The sequence below is a fragment of the Leptosomus discolor genome, chromosome 17 (assembly GCF_034619465.1).
Source record: "Leptosomus discolor isolate bLepDis1 chromosome 17, bLepDis1.hap2, whole genome shotgun sequence".
NCBI lineage: Eukaryota > Metazoa > Chordata > Aves > Leptosomiformes > Leptosomidae > Leptosomus > Leptosomus discolor.
The window spans coordinates 4,369,837-4,387,329 of record NC_141407.1 but is presented as its reverse complement, the minus strand read 5'-3'; the positions used below and the strand labels follow the sequence as shown (position 1 = coordinate 4,387,329).

The following is a 17,493-nucleotide window of genomic DNA, read 5'->3' as shown; positions in this document are numbered from 1 at the left end:
AGTGCCCAACTTTGTTTTCCCCACACTTACAGCTCAGAGCCTCCAGCCCATTGAGTCATTTTTGACACAAATTTTGGTTTTATGAAACCACAGAGACTCTGTTCCTACCCACCGGTGAGCCACAATACCTGGTGTGGCCTTTTCCTCCAGAGAACAGTGATCTCTGCCCCTTTTTTCCTACCCACTTGCTGCCCCTCGGTGCCCCTTGAGTACATGCCGATTCAGAGCACCTTGTATAAAGTATTTCCACCATTGCATGGAGTAAACTCAGCCTTCTTTTTGGAAAGGAGCAAACCTATCAGGATACTGGAGAGGATGTCCCCTTCCCAACAATCTGATGGACGTGGGCAAGCCCCAATGTCTTGCAGGCCTGGCCAGTCCCACTCCAGCTGGAGGTCAGATGCAGCCTGGAATACACCAGTGATAGCTTGCCCCGTGGTCATTGTCTTGCACCATTTCTCTGAATGAGGCGAGGTCTCCCAAGTCAAGCCTTGCCTCACCTTGGTCAGTGGCACAGAGAATCCCCATTCTGGGATGGGACGTGGAAATGCTGATCTCAGACCTCTTTATACCACCTTCTCCCTGCAGCCACTGGGGATCCTGTCCATCCTTGAAGAGGAGTGCATGTTCCCAAAGGCATCTGACATGTCGTTCAAAGCTAAGCTCTACGACAACCACATTGGGAAGTCGCCCAACTTCCAGAAGCCTCGGCCAGATAAAAAGCGGAAATACGAAGCCCACTTTGAGCTGGTGCACTACGCTGGTGTGGTACGTCCCGTGTCGGCTCTTCTGCAGCATTCACACCTTCCCCCTTGCAGGGCTGTCCTTACCTTTGCCTCTCTCCTCTGGTGACAGGTGCCGTACAACATCATTGGGTGGCTGGACAAGAACAAGGACCCCCTGAATGAGACAGTGGTGTCCGTCTTCCAGAAATCCCAAAACAAGCTCCTGGCCTCCCTCTATGAGAACTACGTGAGCTCTACTTCAGGTGAGGAACAGCCTCACCATTTTTTTGACCTCGGTCTCTCCCTCCCTTTGCAGCAAAGCCTCCTTGCTCCCACACCCAGCTGTAGGTGCAGTATTCCTGCACCTAGCAGCTCGGGCAAAGGGAAGACCACTAAAAACCTCCCTAACGTGGGTGGGTGGGTGGGTACTCTGGACATGCAGTGCTGGCCTAGGGGCTTTAGATGGGTGGTTAGGACCAGGCTGAGCTTGTGCAGTGCTGTAGAGTTGTCCTGGTGGCCTGGAGACTCAGGATATGCGAAGGGGTCTTTTGTTACCAAAAGCTGAGGAGCAACACCTGGAGTTGGGTGCTGTGGGAGATGGTTTTGGTGGTCTGCAGCTTTGCTCTGTGTCAGGGCACTACTACCTCTGCTTTACAGAAAGCAGGGGCTGTCAGCATTTCAGGGGTGTCTGGGGGTGCTCCTGAGTCCTTCAAGCTGGGCAAATGTTTTGCTGATGTAATTAATCAATGTTTCAACCAACAGAGGAACCTCACAAGCCAGGGACCAAGGAGAAACGTAAAAAGGCAGCTTCTTTCCAAACAGTGTCACAGCTGCACAAGGTAAGAGCCAGCCCCTCATCCAAGACCATGAAGGAAGCATGCTCAGAGTGTCCCAGTATCAGTCCCACTTCCCTGACCAGACTCTGGGTTAACTTGCACATGAGCTCCTGGGGCCTGAAGGACCACCAGGGCTCCTGAAAGACCACCACTAGGCAGAAGCTCCTAACACCCCTTCATCCCCGGGCAAGGGGCCTGTGCCTGGCAGAGTCCCAGCCGTATCCCTGTGCTGCTAGGGAAGGACACGAGGCTCCAGGCCGGGAGAGCGATGGCTCCCTTTGAGCTGGCGCTTGTGCTGCTTCTGCCCACGTGATGCTTGTGCTGCCCGGCAGCTCCTTCGCCTTTGAGAGAGCGGCAGTTAAGACTTGTAGTGATGTTTAGATAATGTATTACATGAACATCACTTTAAGTCTGTGCTACTTCTCTCCTCATTCTTGTCAGCGGGAAGGACAGCCTTTGGGCAGAAGAAAATGGAGGAGGATCTTACAGGTCACTGAGCAGGCAGCTCTCTGCTGTCCTGCCCAGGGAGGTGGCCTGAGCTATTTTACAGCTCAGGATAACACACCTCCCCGTTCCCATGCTCACCACAGGAGTTATTTGTCCACCCCAGAGCTTAAGCAACTGGAAAACAGCACAGAGGGGTATGTGAGCCCAAAGCTGTGTCCTGCCATGACAGCCTTGTGGTGACGGGATGCTCAAAGAGGGCACTGCTTGTGTCGGAGCTCCTGTTCAGGGAGACGTGTGACTTTCTTCCTCCTGAACAAGTCACAGGCCTTGAGGAAAGGTGTCTGTGGTGGGAAGTTGCTCCATGATGACACGCAGCTGTGGGAAGGCAGTCCCTTCCCCGAGCTGGGCCTGGGCAGGCTAAGCCTGGACGAGCAAGGGAAGGCAGCCTGGAATGATTGAGGGTGCAGATGCCTTTCCCACAAGAAAAGGCAGGGCCGTGTCTTGGTTTGAGCCCTACCTTGGAAAGAAAAGGAGGCCCAGGCTGGATCGGCAGGTCCCTCTGTCACTGCTGAAGGGCATGGGCAGCACCATGGAGGTGCAGGGAGAACCTGATGAGATGAGGACTGCAGCCAATGTGGATGCCAGCACTGGATTTGTAGGGTGCTGAGCACAGGGCTGATGGGCACCAGCAGAGCTGTGTACCAGGAATATGCTCAGTCCTGTATTCCTGTCTCTCCCTTGCAGCAAAGCTTTACCTACAAATTCTTGGGAAGCATCTGGCTCCTCTCTGGCATAGCAAAACCTGCAGGTGCCATTTGGCATGTCTGCCAGCCCAGTCCCCACTGCTCCCACCCTGACAGAAGGCAGTGGTCCTGCTATGGGGCTGGGGATGTCCTGTTGGCAGGACAGCAGAGAGCAGCCAAGCAGGAGGAAATGCCCCCTCTCTCATGAAGAGTGGTAAGGGGCTCTCTGCCTGCTCTCTCCCAGCCTGTGGGTGGAAGGGCCTGGAATGAAGTGTTGTAGGGGAGCAGAGCTGTCACCTCATGCCTCATCCCCTGTGTCTGCCCTACAGGAGAATCTCAACAAGCTGATGACCAACCTGCGCTCCACTCAGCCCCACTTTGTCCGCTGCATCATCCCCAATGAGACAAAGACCCCAGGTATGCATGGACTGAGACAGCAGCACCCTGGCAGTTCCCTTGGGCGACATCCACATGTGGGAGCTGTCAGCGACTCTTGCACCTGCCTTCTCCCCAACCCTTTTCTTGCAGCAGTCCTGCTGCCACTGAGACCCAGCCCCATCTCAGTGTGGAAACCCCTGTGACCCACGCCAATCTCCTCTACTGGGGAGAATGAGTTATGCCAGGCTCCCATTTTGGCTGTGCGTTGATGGTTGGGCTGCCTTGTACTCGTGTGTAACAGCAGGCATGGATGAGTCTTTCAGGCTGACTTCCACCATCTGAGGCGGTGGAAGCACTGGTGCTCAGCATAGGCCCACAGGACAGGTTAACATCCGCATTCAAAGCCATGGGCTGTTTCTAGAGTTCAGGGCCATGCTGCAGCTCCATTTCCCATGTCTGCCTGGGCTGAGTGTCTGCTCCATCTTTGTTCCCACCCATAGGAGCCATGGATGCCTTCCTGGTTCTGCACCAGCTGCGGTGTAACGGTGTCCTTGAAGGTATCCGCATCTGCCGTAAGGGATTCCCCAACAGGATCCTCTACGCAGACTTCAAGCAGCGGTAACTCCCTCTTCTTCCTTGCCCAGCAACTCACGCGTGTTCTGAGGGGAGACGGACTTACCCTGCCCCTGACCTGCTCCCCAGCTTGTGCAGGGCTGGTCTGGACCACCACAATACGCCCAATGCACGTACAGTCCGGGATAGCTCTGTGGTGCCAGACATGGATAGTTTGGTGCCAGACATGATGGGACAGCAGGGCTGGTGATGTCTGAAGACGCTGAATGCAGACCTGGTGCAAGTGGATGGTGACAAGGCCCAGGTCCTCCAATCCTTGCTCAGATTTCTCTCTGCCCCTGGGATCCTTAACTTTCTCCAGCTGGCCTCATCCACCCTGCTTGGCCTGGACCTGACCAGGCATGGTGAGGCAAGTGGCCTCCTCCTGCACAGTCTTGTGTTCAGGGACTAAGATCTGACATGGTTCCCTGGTGCCTGCTCTGCAGAAGAGCCCATACTTCACCCTGAAGCTCCTGGTTCATACACAGCACCAGCCTGTGCTTCAGCAATGTGCTTCCAGGGGGAGCTGGTGTGGCTGGGGTACAGTGATGATGATGACGGAGCCATCAGCTCTGTGCTGGGGTTCTCTGCTTTGTCCCTGCAGCTACCGTATCCTGAATCCAGCAGCCATTCCAGATGACAAGTTTGTGGACAGCAGAAAAGCCACAGAGAAGCTGCTGAGCTCCCTGGAGCTGGACCACTCGCAGTACAAGTTTGGTCATACCAAGGTGAGACCAGGCAGCTGGTCCGTGGGAGGGAGACACTGCCCCTCCTGTCTCCCTGCAATCCCAGTTTGCTCTCCGTTCTCCCAGCTTGCTCTGTGCCTGGCCACAGTCCTGCTGAAACCCTGCGCTCTGCAGGTGGCCCTTGAAGGGATTGAGGAGGGCAGAGGAAGATGCAGACTGGGAAGAAATAGGTCTGAGCAGAAGGTCACTGCTGCCTGACCTCATCCCACCCAACACAGCAGCTAGTCTCTGCTGGGGGCTGCGAGGGATTGAGTGCAGGGCAGGGAGATTTGGTGCTCAGCTGTGCCTGTGCCTCGTGTGGGTGCACCTCCAACCAGGGCAGAGCGTGGGTGTGCGCCCGTGCAGGGAGGGCACCTAAACCTGCAGTGCGTAGCCCTCGCTGCTCTGTGTATCCCTGCTTTGGGCTGCATGTGGCCCAGGTCTGCCTGACAGGTTTTGTTACCCCTCAGCCCTCTGTCCTCTCTGCTGTTGACTCTGTTCTCACCCTCTTGCCTGCAGGTGTTTTTCAAGGCTGGTTTGTTGGGCTTCCTGGAAGAGATGCGAGATGAGCGTCTGGCCAAGATCCTGACCATGCTGCAGGCCAGAATCCGTGGGCACCTCATGCGTATTGAGTATCAGAAGATCATCAGCAGGAGGTAGAGTTGTGGGGGAAGGTAGAACCTTGTGAACATCTCCTCTTGTTCCTTCTGCACATTTCAGTGGGTTTGAACTGTGGGGCTTGCCTATGGCTGGCAGTGTCTGGGTGAGGCCCTGTCCTGAAGAGATGAAGACGGCTCTGCGAGAAGTCTGACATGGGCCTGGTAGGGAGGGTCAGTGTATCTAGGTGGTTGGGAGCCTTTGGTTTCCACTGGAAGATTCAGAGATATGTAGAGTGAGGAGACCTGACAGCCAGGCCACACCACCCATCCCACTAGGGCCATTACAGTGGGCAGACAATGTGCCATTCATGCAACATGCTGCCAGTTGCCCTCCTGGTGAAGAACAGAGCCATGCCCAGGCCTACAAAAGCCAGGTCTCTGCTGCAGTGAATGGGAGGTGGGGAATTTACACCCATGATGATGCTGCACTTGTATCCCTCCAGGGAAGCCCTCTATACCATTCAGTGGAACATCCGGGCCTTCAATGCTGTCAAGAACTGGTCCTGGATGAAGCTGTTCTTCAAGATCAAGCCTTTACTCAAGTCTGCTCAGACTGAGAAGGAAATGTCCAACCTGAAGGAGGAATTCCAGAAGCTGAAAGAGGCTCTGGAGAAGTCTGAGGCTAAGAGGAAGGAGCTGGAAGAGAAGCAAGTCTCCATGATCCAGGAGAAGAATGACCTGGCTCTCCAGCTGCAGGCAGTGAGTACCTCACCCTGTCTCTGGAAGTGTAAAGGTAGCGCAGGGCCCATGGGTAGAAGAAGGAGCAGACTGTGCTAGATCCCTCCTTCAGCCTCTGGCAGTTCTGAGGCCCCCTTATTGCCACAATCTGTTTGAAATGCAACGTTAGACTCAGTGCAAACCTGAAGCAATGTCGCAGACTTGCCATCTCAAGGCTGCCGTGGGGATTCATGCTCCCTTGGCTCTGGAAAGGGTGATCTCCTCACAAGAGGGTGGGAGGGATGCCAGTGTTTGCCCGGCAACTGTGGCTAATCTGTGCTGGTTCCATGCCAGGACAGTGTCAGTCCACTGTTTCCTTCCTCTGGCAAGGTTTAGTTGCTGTTAGCTCTTTGGCCCTGGTCAGTGTTAGTTCCGTGGGCTTTGAAAACGGACAGTGACTGGAGCTGTCTTTTTTTGTACACCTGAGCACCTCGGGCTTGCTCTGCCCCTTCCACCAGGAGAGGTTCAGCTTTGAGCCAGGATAGCATGGCTGACAGCTTGCTGGTATGTGCCTGGGACAATGGACGAGCACTGTCTCTCCTGTGCCTTTCCCAGGAGCAAGACAACCTGGCAGATGCAGAGGAACGCTGCGACCTGCTGATCAAGTCCAAGATCCAGCTGGAGGCCAAGGTGAAGGAGCTGACAGAGCGTCTGGAGGATGAGGAGGAGATGAACTCAGACCTCACAGCCAAGAGACGCAAGCTGGAGGATGAGTGTGCAGAGCTGAAGAAGGACATCGATGACCTAGAGATCACGCTGGCCAAAGTGGAGAAGGAGAAGCATGCCACGGAGAACAAGGTAACTGACCCTCCCTGCAGAGTACAGCCGCATTACCCTGGGGCCTCAGTGCTTGTGGGGGCACCAAAGAGGAACGTCAGCGACACAGGGTGCTGGTGTGTGGGAGCTGGGGCAAGGAAGAGCGCAAAAAGGAGAGGGCAGAACCCTCTGGTGTCCTGCCTCATAGGACAGGAGTGGTATGGGCAAAAGTTCTGTGCAATGGCAAGTAACGTGGGACAAACTACCTGGTGGAACCAGCCTGGCCAAGGGGGAGGGGCTGACTGCTGCTGCAGTGCCAAGCTGCTGTTGATCGTGGGCTCCTGCCTTTCATGGGTCAGGCTGCTGTATTATCTTTGCTTCTCCTGTTCCTGAGAAGTTGCACTTGATTTTTTACCTCACTGATGTAGGTTAAAAACCTGATTGAAGAGATGGCTGCTCTGGATGAGATCATTGCCAAGCTGACGAAAGAGAAGAAGGCACTGCAAGAGGCCCATCAGCAGGCCCTGGATGACCTGCAGGCTGAGGAAGACAAGGTCAACACACTGACCAAAGCCAAGGTCAAACTGGAGCAGCAAGTGGATGATGTGAGTCACAGGCCAGTGACAGTGAAGTGAGAGAGGTTTGAGTCTCACCTCCAGGGGAGCCCAAAGGCTGGCCCTGAGTGGGGCCTTGAGCGGGGGATCGTTATCAGATCCCATTTAATATGGCCAGTTGATGAATAACCTCATTGACAACCTACCACTGAACCAAGTAGTGGTCTAGAGTGCCTCATGGAGAGCAGTGCTGGGCTGAGGGAATGGGTTTGAAACAGCTCTGGCTCTCAGGGCTGGGTGAAGTTCCCACAGCAATGAACACGGGAAGGTTGGGGCTACAGAGGGTCCCTTCCCTCCCTAGCCTGTCTCCCTTCATTCTCCAGCTGGAAAGCTCTCTTGAACAAGAAAAGAAAGTCCGCATGGACCTGGAAAGAGCAAAGAGGAAGCTTGAAGGAGACCTGAAGTTGACACAAGAGTCTGTAATGGATCTGGAGAATGACAAACAGCAGCTGGAGGAGAAACTCAAAAAGTGAGTGTGTGATATGTATCTGGGTTGTGTGCTTACTCTGCCAGGCCAGCGCCCACCTCTAAATCAAGTGGACGTGTGGCCTCTGCAGGGGCTGCTGGGATGTGGCTTTGAGCGCTGCTGGTGTGATCAGTCCAGGCAAAATGAGGGCTTGGTTTTCCTGGGCACTGTGCAGAGATGCTGAGGAGCTCGCCAGCTGCACAGACCAGTAGATCAGGGTGCTGTAGACCTTCCTCTGTACATGGAGTTGGAGAGGAGAGACTTGCCTGGCAGGAACCTAACACAGAGTTGGGGCCTCAGCTATAAGTACAGTTTTCATCACTCGTGTCCCATTCTTATTGGGGAAGTGGAGAACAACACCTAGGGACCTCATAGGGAGAACCTCAGAGCCAGGTTGTCTGCTGGTTTGGCCACTCCAGCCCTCCCTCAGAGCAGTCCATCCGCTGCTTCTTACCCCTGCAGTCCCTTTCCTGGGTGGGTTGGTTTGTCCTCTGGACCTGGGTGTTAGAGTGCAGGGAACAATCCTCCTTAGGCTTCAGGAGCCAGGGGGACTTGGCAGGACAGTGTTTGTCTGACCAGAGGCTCTGCCTTCTTTCTACACAGGAAAGACTTTGAAGTCAGCCAGCTGAATTCAAGGATTGAAGATGGGCAAGTGACTGAGGCCCAGCTGCAGAAGAAGATCAAGGAGCTCCAGGTATGGTAGGAAGAACTGTTCTCACAGCCCAGGAGTCCTAAATTTCCATCAGATGTAACGTGCTGGGGGATCCCTCTCTGAGCACAGGGGCATCTCCTTGGCAGGAGTGATGAAAAGGGCGTTGTTAGCAAAAGCAAAGCCCTCTGCCAAAATGTGATGGACTGAAAATTAAAGGATGAACTATTGAGGTGAATGCTAGCACCAGCATGAGGAACAGCTTCTAGGATGCAATTCTCTGCTTAGTCTAAAACCTTAAATCTGGTGCCCAAACTCTGAAGATCCAAATCGAGTATGTTTGGCTTCTTCCCAGCAAAGACAGGACCCCAGGTTCAGACCGTTTGTATGGAGGCTTCCCACTGAAGGGAGGCTATTATCAGCCTGGATCCTGATGGCAGGGTACAGAGGAGGGCAGGAGCTCTGCAAAACGGGCTACCAAGGAGCACCAGGCACGCTTCCCTCAGAGAATCCCAAAACAGCCCCAGTATTTGCTCCAGGCTGTTTCACCCCAGGGTCAGAGGAGACACTTTGCTCCATTGCGGGGAGCGAAGACGCCGGAGCTTCACCAGGTTACTGCCTTATTCTGTCTCTTCCAGGCCCGCATCGAGGAGCTGGAGGAGGAGCTGGAGGCTGAACGTGCTGCCAGAGCCAAGGTGGAGAAGCAGCGGGCAGAAGTGTCACGGGAGCTGGAGGAGCTGAGCGAGCGGCTGGAGGAGGCCGGTGGGGCAACGGCCACGCAGCTGGAGATGAACAAGAAGCGGGAAGCAGAGTTCCTGAAGCTGCGGCGGGACCTGGAGGAGGCAACCCTGCAGCACGAGTCCACGGCGGCTGCCCTGCGGAAGAAGCACGCAGACAGCGTGGCGGAGCTGAGCGAGCAGATTGACAACCTGCAGCGTGTCAAGCAGAAGCTGGAGAAGGAGAAGAGCGAGATGAAGATGGAGGTGGATGACCTATCGTCCAACATCGAATATCTCACCAAGAACAAGGTGGGCACTGGTTCTGAACAGGGCAGGGTCAGCTCTTCTGTGAAAATCAGTGCAACTGTTTGCCGTGTGTTCAGCACAGCCGCGTCCATGGGATGTTGTCCTGGGTAGCTCTTTGCCATGGCAAAGTCCCACTTTTTCACCAGGTGTACCTCGTCCCTGTGTCACTATGGCAGTGCTTGCAGGAGGCTTTGCTTGTCCTAGTCAAGTCGGGAAGACCTAGCAAGGCATTTCCTGGGAGACTGACTGCAGAGAGCCGCTGTTAGCTTAGCAGGGACACGAGAGTTCTGGCAGGGTCCTGCTCTCTGCCTTGTGTGCACATGGGGTCAGCGGAGCAGGGCAGCGAGGTCCCAGAGTGCTGCAGGTGCTGAGCAGCTCCTCCTGGGAGAACGGTACTGCCCAGGCAGGGGTGGGTCTGACGGAGGCTTTGCTTGGTGCCTGCAGGCCAACGCTGAGAAGCTGTGTCGCACCTACGAGGACCAGCTGAGCGAGGCCAAGTCCAAAGTGGACGAGCTGCAGCGACAACTGACCGACGTGAGCACGCAGCGGGGCAGGCTGCAGACTGAGAACGGTAGGTGGGGGCGGCAGCCAGGGACGAGGGATGGCCTGGGGCTGGTCTTGCACTGGGGCATCTGAGTCGGGGAGCTGTGGTTCAGCCGGGCGGACAGGCCTGATTCTCCCATGGCCAATAAAAAATAGCAGGAGCTTTGTCTGGCGTGGAGGGGAGTGGGATGTTTGGGTTGTGCCTCCGCTCAGGCCTTGCAGAGGTGCTGTATAGCTTGGCCAGGAAGAGGACCTCTGTGGTGATGCCAGTTGTGCTGGGAGATGTGCTGTGATCTCAGGCGTCAGAAGGAGGGGTTCCTAGCGGGCCTTCCCTGCCTTTAGCTGCTGGTGTGCAGCTCTGCCCATGGGCCCCAGCCTGCCTGGGTGGGGATACGGCTGGGACTGCTGGAGGTCTCCATGCAGCTGAAGGCCACAGGCTCTGGGGGGGTGCGGGCTAATGCAGATTGCAGCCCTCAGGCCCCAAAGTAGCTGTTTTGGCTCTGTCTGAACCCAGGGGAGCTTAGTCGGCTGCTGGAGGAGAAGGAGTCCTTCATCAACCAGCTGAGCCGCGGCAAGACCTCGTTCACACAGAACATCGAGGAGCTCAAGAGGCAGCTGGAGGAAGAGACCAAGGTGAGCCTTCTAGGGCATGGCTGATCTCGGAGTGACACACGTCTCGGGGACTGGGACATGTGTCCCACTGTGGCAGTGGCCCAGATTCTTGGACTGGGGAGGTGGGACATACCCTGCCCACAGGAGCCCCAAGGGCAGCTCTTAGCCTGGGAAAAACAAAGTTCCCTTCCGCTGCCCCCAGCCCCGGTGCTGTGGCCGGTGTCCTGGAGCCTGGGGCCAGCTGCTCCTCTCACGATCTCTCTCTTCCTCAGAGCAAGAATGCCCTGGCCCATGCCCTGCAAGCCTCCCGGCACGACTGTGACCTGCTGCGGGAGCAGTATGAGGAGGAGGTGGAAGCCAAGAGCGAGCTCCAGAGGAACTTGTCCAAAGCCAACGCGGAAGTAGCCCAGTGGAGAACCAAATATGAGACAGATGCCATCCAGAGGACGGAGGAGCTGGAGGAAGCCAAGTGAGTCTCATAGCAGGAGGCTGTTCCTTGCAGGTGACAGGCTTCTTCTGTTCAAAGATGGGGCTTTCCCAGACCCCAGGGTGAGACTGCACCCTCCTGCCCAAACTTGAGGCTGTTTGGGCAGGCAGTGGCCTCCCCTCCTCGGAGCAATGGGATGGGACGACACTTGGGCTGGGAGCGCTCATCCCTTGCTGCCATCGGCAGGAAGAAGCTGGCCATCCGGCTGCAGGAGGCGGAGGAGGCAGTGGAGGCTGCCCACGCCAAGTGCTCCTCGCTGGAAAAGACCAAGCACCGGCTGCAGACAGAGATCGAGGACCTCTCGGTGGACCTGGAGCGTGCCAACTCGGCCTGCGCTGCCCTGGACAAGAAGCAGCGCAACTTTGACCGGATCCTGGCCGAGTGGAAGCAGAAGTATGAAGAGACGCAGGCGGAGCTGGAGGCATCGCAGAAGGAGTCACGCAGCCTGAGCACAGAGCTCTTCAAGCTCAAGAATGCCTATGAGGAGTCCCTGGACAACCTGGAGACCCTCAAGAGGGAGAATAAGAACTTGCAGGGTAGGACTGGGCTCAAGCTCTCCCCTTGGACTCTCTCACGGGCAGCCTGTGGCTCCCTTGTCCTCAGCCATGTGGTGCGACCGGGGTCCCATGTAGGCAGGGGGCAAACCGTGCTGCTCAGCCAAGCCTGGCCCATTTCCTCCTCGAAGGGTTGCAGCAGCCCAGTGAGGAAGCCAGCATGTGTCCTGGCTTCTGGGGCCACTCTGGGCAGACAGACAGTGTCACTTGGCTCCTGTTTGGAAATGGTGCATGTTTTGCCATGGCTGTGGCATGACACTGGCTTGGGGGTGTTCCTCTTGGACAAGGAGGTCTCTGTGGGTCCTTAATGCCTCTCCCGTGTCCTCTCCTTCACCCAGACTGCCGGGGAGCACAGCAGGGCCCAGAAATGTCCCCAAGCACAACCTCAGCTGCTCTCCAAGGGGCTGGGGGGACATCAGCTGAGCCTTGGCAGGGGGATGGGGAAATCACCTGCACAGGGCTGTCCCCACAAACTCATTCCTGACCAAACACCTTCTGTCCCTGCCAGAGGAAATCGCTGATCTGACCGACCAGATCAGTCTGAGTGGCAAAACCATTCATGAGCTGGAGAAGCTGAAGAAAGCCCTGGAGAGTGAGAAGAGTGATATCCAGGCAGCTCTGGAGGAGGCTGAGGTGGGTCCTTGTTTCCCACTGTGTGCCCACTGCCCTCAGGAGCCACTGGCCCACCCTGCAGCTGTGGCTGGGGGCTGCTGGAGCAGCAACCCACACCACGCTGGCGGGGTGATAGTGCTGAGCTGGGCTGGGACCCCTGGGCGCCCCCCTCATGGGGGGGGTGTGCAACCACAGCAAGGCACTGGGGTGGCTCCACCTGCCCTGCACCCCGTAGCTCTGGGCTGGGGGGCAAGGCCAAGCTGGGGGGGGGTGCTGAGGAGATCTCTCCCTGGGGGCCACCTTCTCATGGCTGCTGCTGTCTCTAGGGTGCCCTGGAACATGAGGAGAGCAAGACTCTGCGCATCCAGCTGGAGCTGAACCAGATCAAGGCTGATATAGACAGGAAGCTGGCGGAGAAGGACGAGGAGTTTGAGAACCTGAGGTGTGTGTGGAGAGGGGAGAGGCTGGGCCATTGTGGCAGGGGCAGAGCTGGTACTGTGGCCCTGACAGGGATGCCCCAGACTGGCTGTCCCCAGGGGGGACTGGGCTGATGCATCATCCCTCCCGCAGGCGCAACCACCAGCGCGCCATGGACTCCATGCAGGCCACGCTGGATGCGGAAGCCCGGGCCAAGAACGAGGCTGTCCGGCTGAGGAAGAAGATGGAGGGAGACCTGAACGAGATGGAGATCCAGCTGAGCCACGCCAACCGCCAGGCCGCCGAGTTCCAGAAACTGGGCCGCCAGCTCCAGGCCCAGATCAAGGTTGGACGGGCGATGGGCTCGGTGCTGGCCCCGCTGCCAGCTCCAGCTCCCGCCTGTCCCCACTGACCCCACGCTGCCCGGCAGGACCTGCAAATCGAGTTGGATGACACTCAGCGCCACAACGATGACCTGAAGGAGCAGGCAGCTGCCCTGGAGCGCCGCAACAACCTGCTGCTGGCGGAGGTGGAGGAGCTGCGGGCAGCGCTGGAGCAGGCGGAGAGGAGCAGGAAGCTGGCAGAGCAGGAGCTGCTGGAGGCCACCGAGAGGGTCAACCTGCTCCACTCCCAGGTGAGGGACCACCGGATCTTGGGTCTCTGCTGGCACTGGAGCAGCAGAAGCCCGTCTGGCAGTGGGGCCGCTGGCTACAGTGAACGGCCAGTCCCTGTGGCACCGCCCTGCTCTGTCCACAGAACACGGGCCTGATCAACCAAAAGAAAAAGCTGGAGACCGACATCTCACAGCTGAGCAGCGAGGTGGAGGACGCGGTGCAGGAGTGCCGCAACGCTGAGGAGAAGGCGAAGAAGGCCATCACGGATGTAAGAGTGCGGTGGGGACGGTGCCGTATGGTTCAGCGAGGGTGTCCAGCACCCTGTGGGGCTGGTGGGTGGGAGGAGACGGGAGGGTCTCAGAGCTTCTCCATTGAGCCCCTATGTCTGGAAGGGCTGCCTGGCCTTGTGTTGATGCCCCTGTGCTCTTGGCTTTGCAGGCTGCCATGATGGCAGAGGAGCTGAAGAAGGAGCAGGACACGAGCGCGCACCTGGAGCGGATGAAGAAGAACATGGAGCAGACCATCAAGGACCTGCAGATGCGGCTGGATGAAGCGGAGCAGATTGCTCTCAAGGGGGGCAAGAAGCAGATCCAGAAGCTGGAGGCCAGGGTGAGGTGGCAGGGGCAGATCCCCGGCTGTACCACCTAGGATCAGGCTCCTGGTGCTGCCCCAGCCCCTGTGGCACCAGGCTCTGCTGGGCACTTGCACTGTCCCATCCTTCTGGGGCCAGTCCGTACCACAGGGGTCCATGGGCAGTGAGGGACAGTCCCTGAGGCCCTGCAAGCCTGGGGCTGGCTCCAGGACTTTGCTTGGGGTGGCTTAACCTTGGCTGTGGCTCCTCTGATCTGGGGAAAGTGATTTGACCTCAGCTGGGGCTGGTGCTGGCGCCAGGGAGCAGGGTGCTGAGCTGGCCTCTATCCACCCGCAGGTGCGGGAGCTGGAGGGAGAGCTGGATATGGAGCAGAAGAAGATGGCCGAAGCCCAGAAGGGCATTCGCAAGTACGAACGGAGGATCAAGGAGCTGAGCTACCAGGTACGGCAGCACCGGGCACCACTCCAGCCCAGCAGGACTCGACCCAGCTCTCCCTGTGCTCAGCCTCTCGTGTGACCCAGTAACACCCCCGCAAGCCCAGTCTGGGCTTGTTCTGGGCTCCGTGCAGACACTGACAAGGGTGGGACAGGGTTCTTCCTGGCACAGCATCCACCCCCTGCTCTGTGTCCTCCTGCCCGTTTGCCAGCAGCTCCTGAGCTGGGTGCTGGGACGCAAGGGGGAGGACCAGGGGATGGACCCTGACAGGGGTTGGTGGGGCAGGTTGGTGCTCTCCGTGAGAAGGGCCCTGGCACCACTGGGACTCCTGGATAAAGGTACGGGGGCAGCCGGACCCTGAGCTGGGGGAGCTGCTGGCGTCCTGCTAACAGACCTGGGGCACTTGCAGGCTGAGGAAGACCGGAAGAACTTGACACGGATGCAGGACCTGATCGACAAGCTGCAGAGCAAGGTCAAGAGCTACAAGCGCCAGTTTGAAGAGGCGGTAAGTGTCCATCCCCACCGCTGCCCTCCTCCTGGGGCAGAGGACAGTGCTGGCCTTCCCCGGGTGGCTACAGGGGAAAGGGGCCACGAGACTGACGTGGGGAGCTTGTAGCCCCGTGTCCTGGCTGTGCCCCACCCACCCACCCCCTCACGCTGTCCGTGGCCCCCCAGGAGCAGCAGGCCAACTCCAACCTGGTCAAGTACCGCAAGGTGCAGCACGAGCTGGACGACGCCGAGGAACGTGCCGACATCGCCGAGACGCAGGTCAACAAGCTGCGTGCCCGCACCAGGGAGGTCATCACCTCCAAGGTAAGCCCACCCAGCCGTGGGGAGGGCGAGGCAGGGCAGGGGGCTCCTGCCATCCCCGGAGCCAGAGGGGCAGTTGTCCAGCCCCTGGCTGCATCGTGCCGTGGCACCGCTGTCCTCCCCTGCCCCCATTGCCAGCACCTGCAGGGTGGCAGAGCCCTCCCAGCCTCCAGGCCCGGCCTCTCACCGAAGCCCTTTTGGTTTTTTTTTCCAGCACGAGTAGCAGGAGCCCAGCTGCCTGCCCTGCCCGCTCCCCGGGTGCCTGCTGGAGGTTGGAGGCAAATGGCTGCAACAGCCGCTGCCAGCTCTGCACCGGGTGAATAAACGTCGATCTGCCAGGACTTGCTGCGTGGTGTCTGTCACGGGGTACCCAGCGCCTTGGGCTCTGCTGCTGGAGAGGTGGCGGGGAGGCTGGGGTCTTTGGGGACATCTTTCACAGCCAGGCAGTGCCAGGAGAGAGGCACAAGCCTCCCTTCTCCCTGCTCTAGTACCCAGGCTTGCTCCAGGCTTTGGGTGGGTTTTGGGAAAAGAGCCCCTTTCCTCATCCCTCTCCCTCTTCAGCACCCTGTCAGCTGCAGGGGACCCGAGCTGAGGGGCGAGGTTGGAGGGTGGAACAGACCTCACCGATACTGTTAGAGCCGGGGAGAACATAAAACCCCCTAACCACAGTCCTGCAGGGCAGAGGGAGGGTTGTTACGGCTTTGGCAAAGGGACAGCGAAGAAAGACACCTCCACTCGTCTCTTTAAAATAGATTTCTTTAATAGTTTCCATTTAATAAGTTTACTTGCAGTTAGTAAATTGGCATTAATCTGGGCAGCACGAACCTCAGCAATCCCTGGGGATCATGCAGACTTCCAGAAGTATTTGTTAGTGACAGGGGTCCCACCTCCACCCCCATCCCAGCGCGCAGCCTGCTGCACCCTCCGCTGAAGGCAGCGCTCTCCCTGGCCCCACGCAGGACGCTTTCCCCCCGTGCTCTCCATAAATAAGACAAACCAAGAAGGAAGGACAGAGCTGGCTGGTCCCTCTCAAAGTGAGATTCTTGAGGCATCTGGCACAGACAGACAAGCCCCCAGGAAGGCGGCCCCCAGTTAAAACTTGCCTGGGACCCTCTGCACGCTCACGCCCCTGCCCGCTGCAGGCAGAGCCTTTCCCCCAGACACCAGCGCACCCCCTCCTCGGAGGGGCTGCTGGGGGGTTCTGTCCTGTGCCCTTCCCTGCAGACGGCCACCGCAGCCGGTGGCCTCCTGCAAAGCGAAGCCGAGCTGCCTCTCGCAGGCGAGGACCCAACAGTCGGCGCGCTGGGGAGGAGACCCGGGCGGCAGCGATGGCAGCGCAGTCCCACGCAGGCCCCCAGCCAGGGACAGCGGCCCCGAAGGGCCCGGGACACAAGCACAGAGCTGTAAGTGAGGCTCCGCAGGGTTAGAGCAGCAATCACTGGATGCACCAATTAACTAGGGAAAAGGCATCCCTTAACTTAAAAGCCTTTTAATTTGAAGCATTTATTTCAAGTGTACATCTATTACAGTTAAGAAGAAGCAAAGATACACCAAAAACACAAATACCCAAGAACAAAAAAGTACAGATGGGAAAGAAATTAGGTGAGGGGAAGGGAGGGCACAGGGTGGGGGGGACCTGATGAAGAAGAGACTTGCAGCCGCCGGAACGAGGAGCTCCCTGACACAAGGGGTGCCACCAGGGTAACCACTGGAGCGGGGCAGGGTCTGCCTGGGGGATTCAGCCCCCAGGGAGGGGCACGAGGAGCCCCAGGCGCCCCTGCAAGGCTCCAGGTTTATGCGCAAGCTCAGCAGCTCTGACCCCCCCGCAAGCGAAGCACGGACTGCAGGTCACAGCAGGACCCCCAAGTGCGAGATGGGGAGGGCGACTTGCAGAGAGCAGGTCTGCCCCCGGGGCTGGGAGCCTTGTTCTGCCCCCAGGCCCCAGCGCAGGGGCCTCAGAGGGGGTTCATTCTGCTGGCAATGATGAGAGAGAAAAGGCTACAGCTCCGGGACATCCTCGCCTCCGGTCCCGCTCCAGAGCCTGGACAGAGCTGAAGTCAAGTCAGCTCAGCAAATAAGTTAAGAAAATTTAAAATAAATTCAGATGCCTGTTTCAAAGAAAACCGGTTCCTTTTAGCTAGAGCTGCAAGATGCGTATTTTTTGACTTAAATGCAGTGGCTCAGGAATTCAGACTGTATTTCATTCCTGGGAATCTGACTGACTTGGAGCAACACAACATCAGTTAGCAGGCAGGGCACGGGTAGGTTTGGCAGTCAGGACGGCCAAACCCCAATTCCCCCTTTCCCAACATACCCTACAAAGTTACTTTCAACCAGGAGTGTTTATTCCCAGCATTTAACACATTCCAATTAAAACAGATCCAGGAAAAAACTGACATCTCCAGTAAATATTGCACTTCAAGATTAATGTGTGTGTTGATGTTAAGGACTGAAAGCAGAGACTG

General features: G+C 57.5%; 1 protein-coding gene across 1 annotated transcript in view; it reads left to right on the top strand.

Moving 5' to 3' along the window:
• The window catches only part of MYH7B (myosin heavy chain 7B), a 30,016-nt gene extending 13,581 nt beyond the window's left edge, over positions 1 to 16,435 (top strand). The window contains exons 16-42 of the mRNA XM_086474943.1: positions 589 to 768; positions 856 to 988; positions 1,488 to 1,564; positions 3,081 to 3,168; positions 3,630 to 3,747; positions 4,346 to 4,469; positions 4,986 to 5,122; positions 5,569 to 5,824; positions 6,398 to 6,640; positions 7,027 to 7,203; positions 7,536 to 7,681; positions 8,282 to 8,372; positions 8,966 to 9,355; positions 9,797 to 9,923; positions 10,410 to 10,528; positions 10,780 to 10,976; positions 11,181 to 11,530; positions 12,057 to 12,181; positions 12,487 to 12,602; positions 12,731 to 12,923; positions 13,008 to 13,211; positions 13,334 to 13,459; positions 13,630 to 13,800; positions 14,120 to 14,224; positions 14,628 to 14,723; positions 14,894 to 15,031; positions 16,253 to 16,435. Coding sequence (XP_086331069.1) covers positions 589 to 768; positions 856 to 988; positions 1,488 to 1,564; positions 3,081 to 3,168; positions 3,630 to 3,747; positions 4,346 to 4,469; positions 4,986 to 5,122; positions 5,569 to 5,824; positions 6,398 to 6,640; positions 7,027 to 7,203; positions 7,536 to 7,681; positions 8,282 to 8,372; positions 8,966 to 9,355; positions 9,797 to 9,923; positions 10,410 to 10,528; positions 10,780 to 10,976; positions 11,181 to 11,530; positions 12,057 to 12,181; positions 12,487 to 12,602; positions 12,731 to 12,923; positions 13,008 to 13,211; positions 13,334 to 13,459; positions 13,630 to 13,800; positions 14,120 to 14,224; positions 14,628 to 14,723; positions 14,894 to 15,031; positions 16,253 to 16,435 — 4,410 coding nt within the window. The remainder of the gene's footprint in view (positions 1 to 588; positions 769 to 855; positions 989 to 1,487; positions 1,565 to 3,080; positions 3,169 to 3,629; positions 3,748 to 4,345; positions 4,470 to 4,985; positions 5,123 to 5,568; positions 5,825 to 6,397; positions 6,641 to 7,026; positions 7,204 to 7,535; positions 7,682 to 8,281; positions 8,373 to 8,965; positions 9,356 to 9,796; positions 9,924 to 10,409; positions 10,529 to 10,779; positions 10,977 to 11,180; positions 11,531 to 12,056; positions 12,182 to 12,486; positions 12,603 to 12,730; positions 12,924 to 13,007; positions 13,212 to 13,333; positions 13,460 to 13,629; positions 13,801 to 14,119; positions 14,225 to 14,627; positions 14,724 to 14,893; positions 15,032 to 16,252) is intronic.
• The last annotated feature ends 1,058 nt before the right edge of the window (positions 16,436 to 17,493 follow it).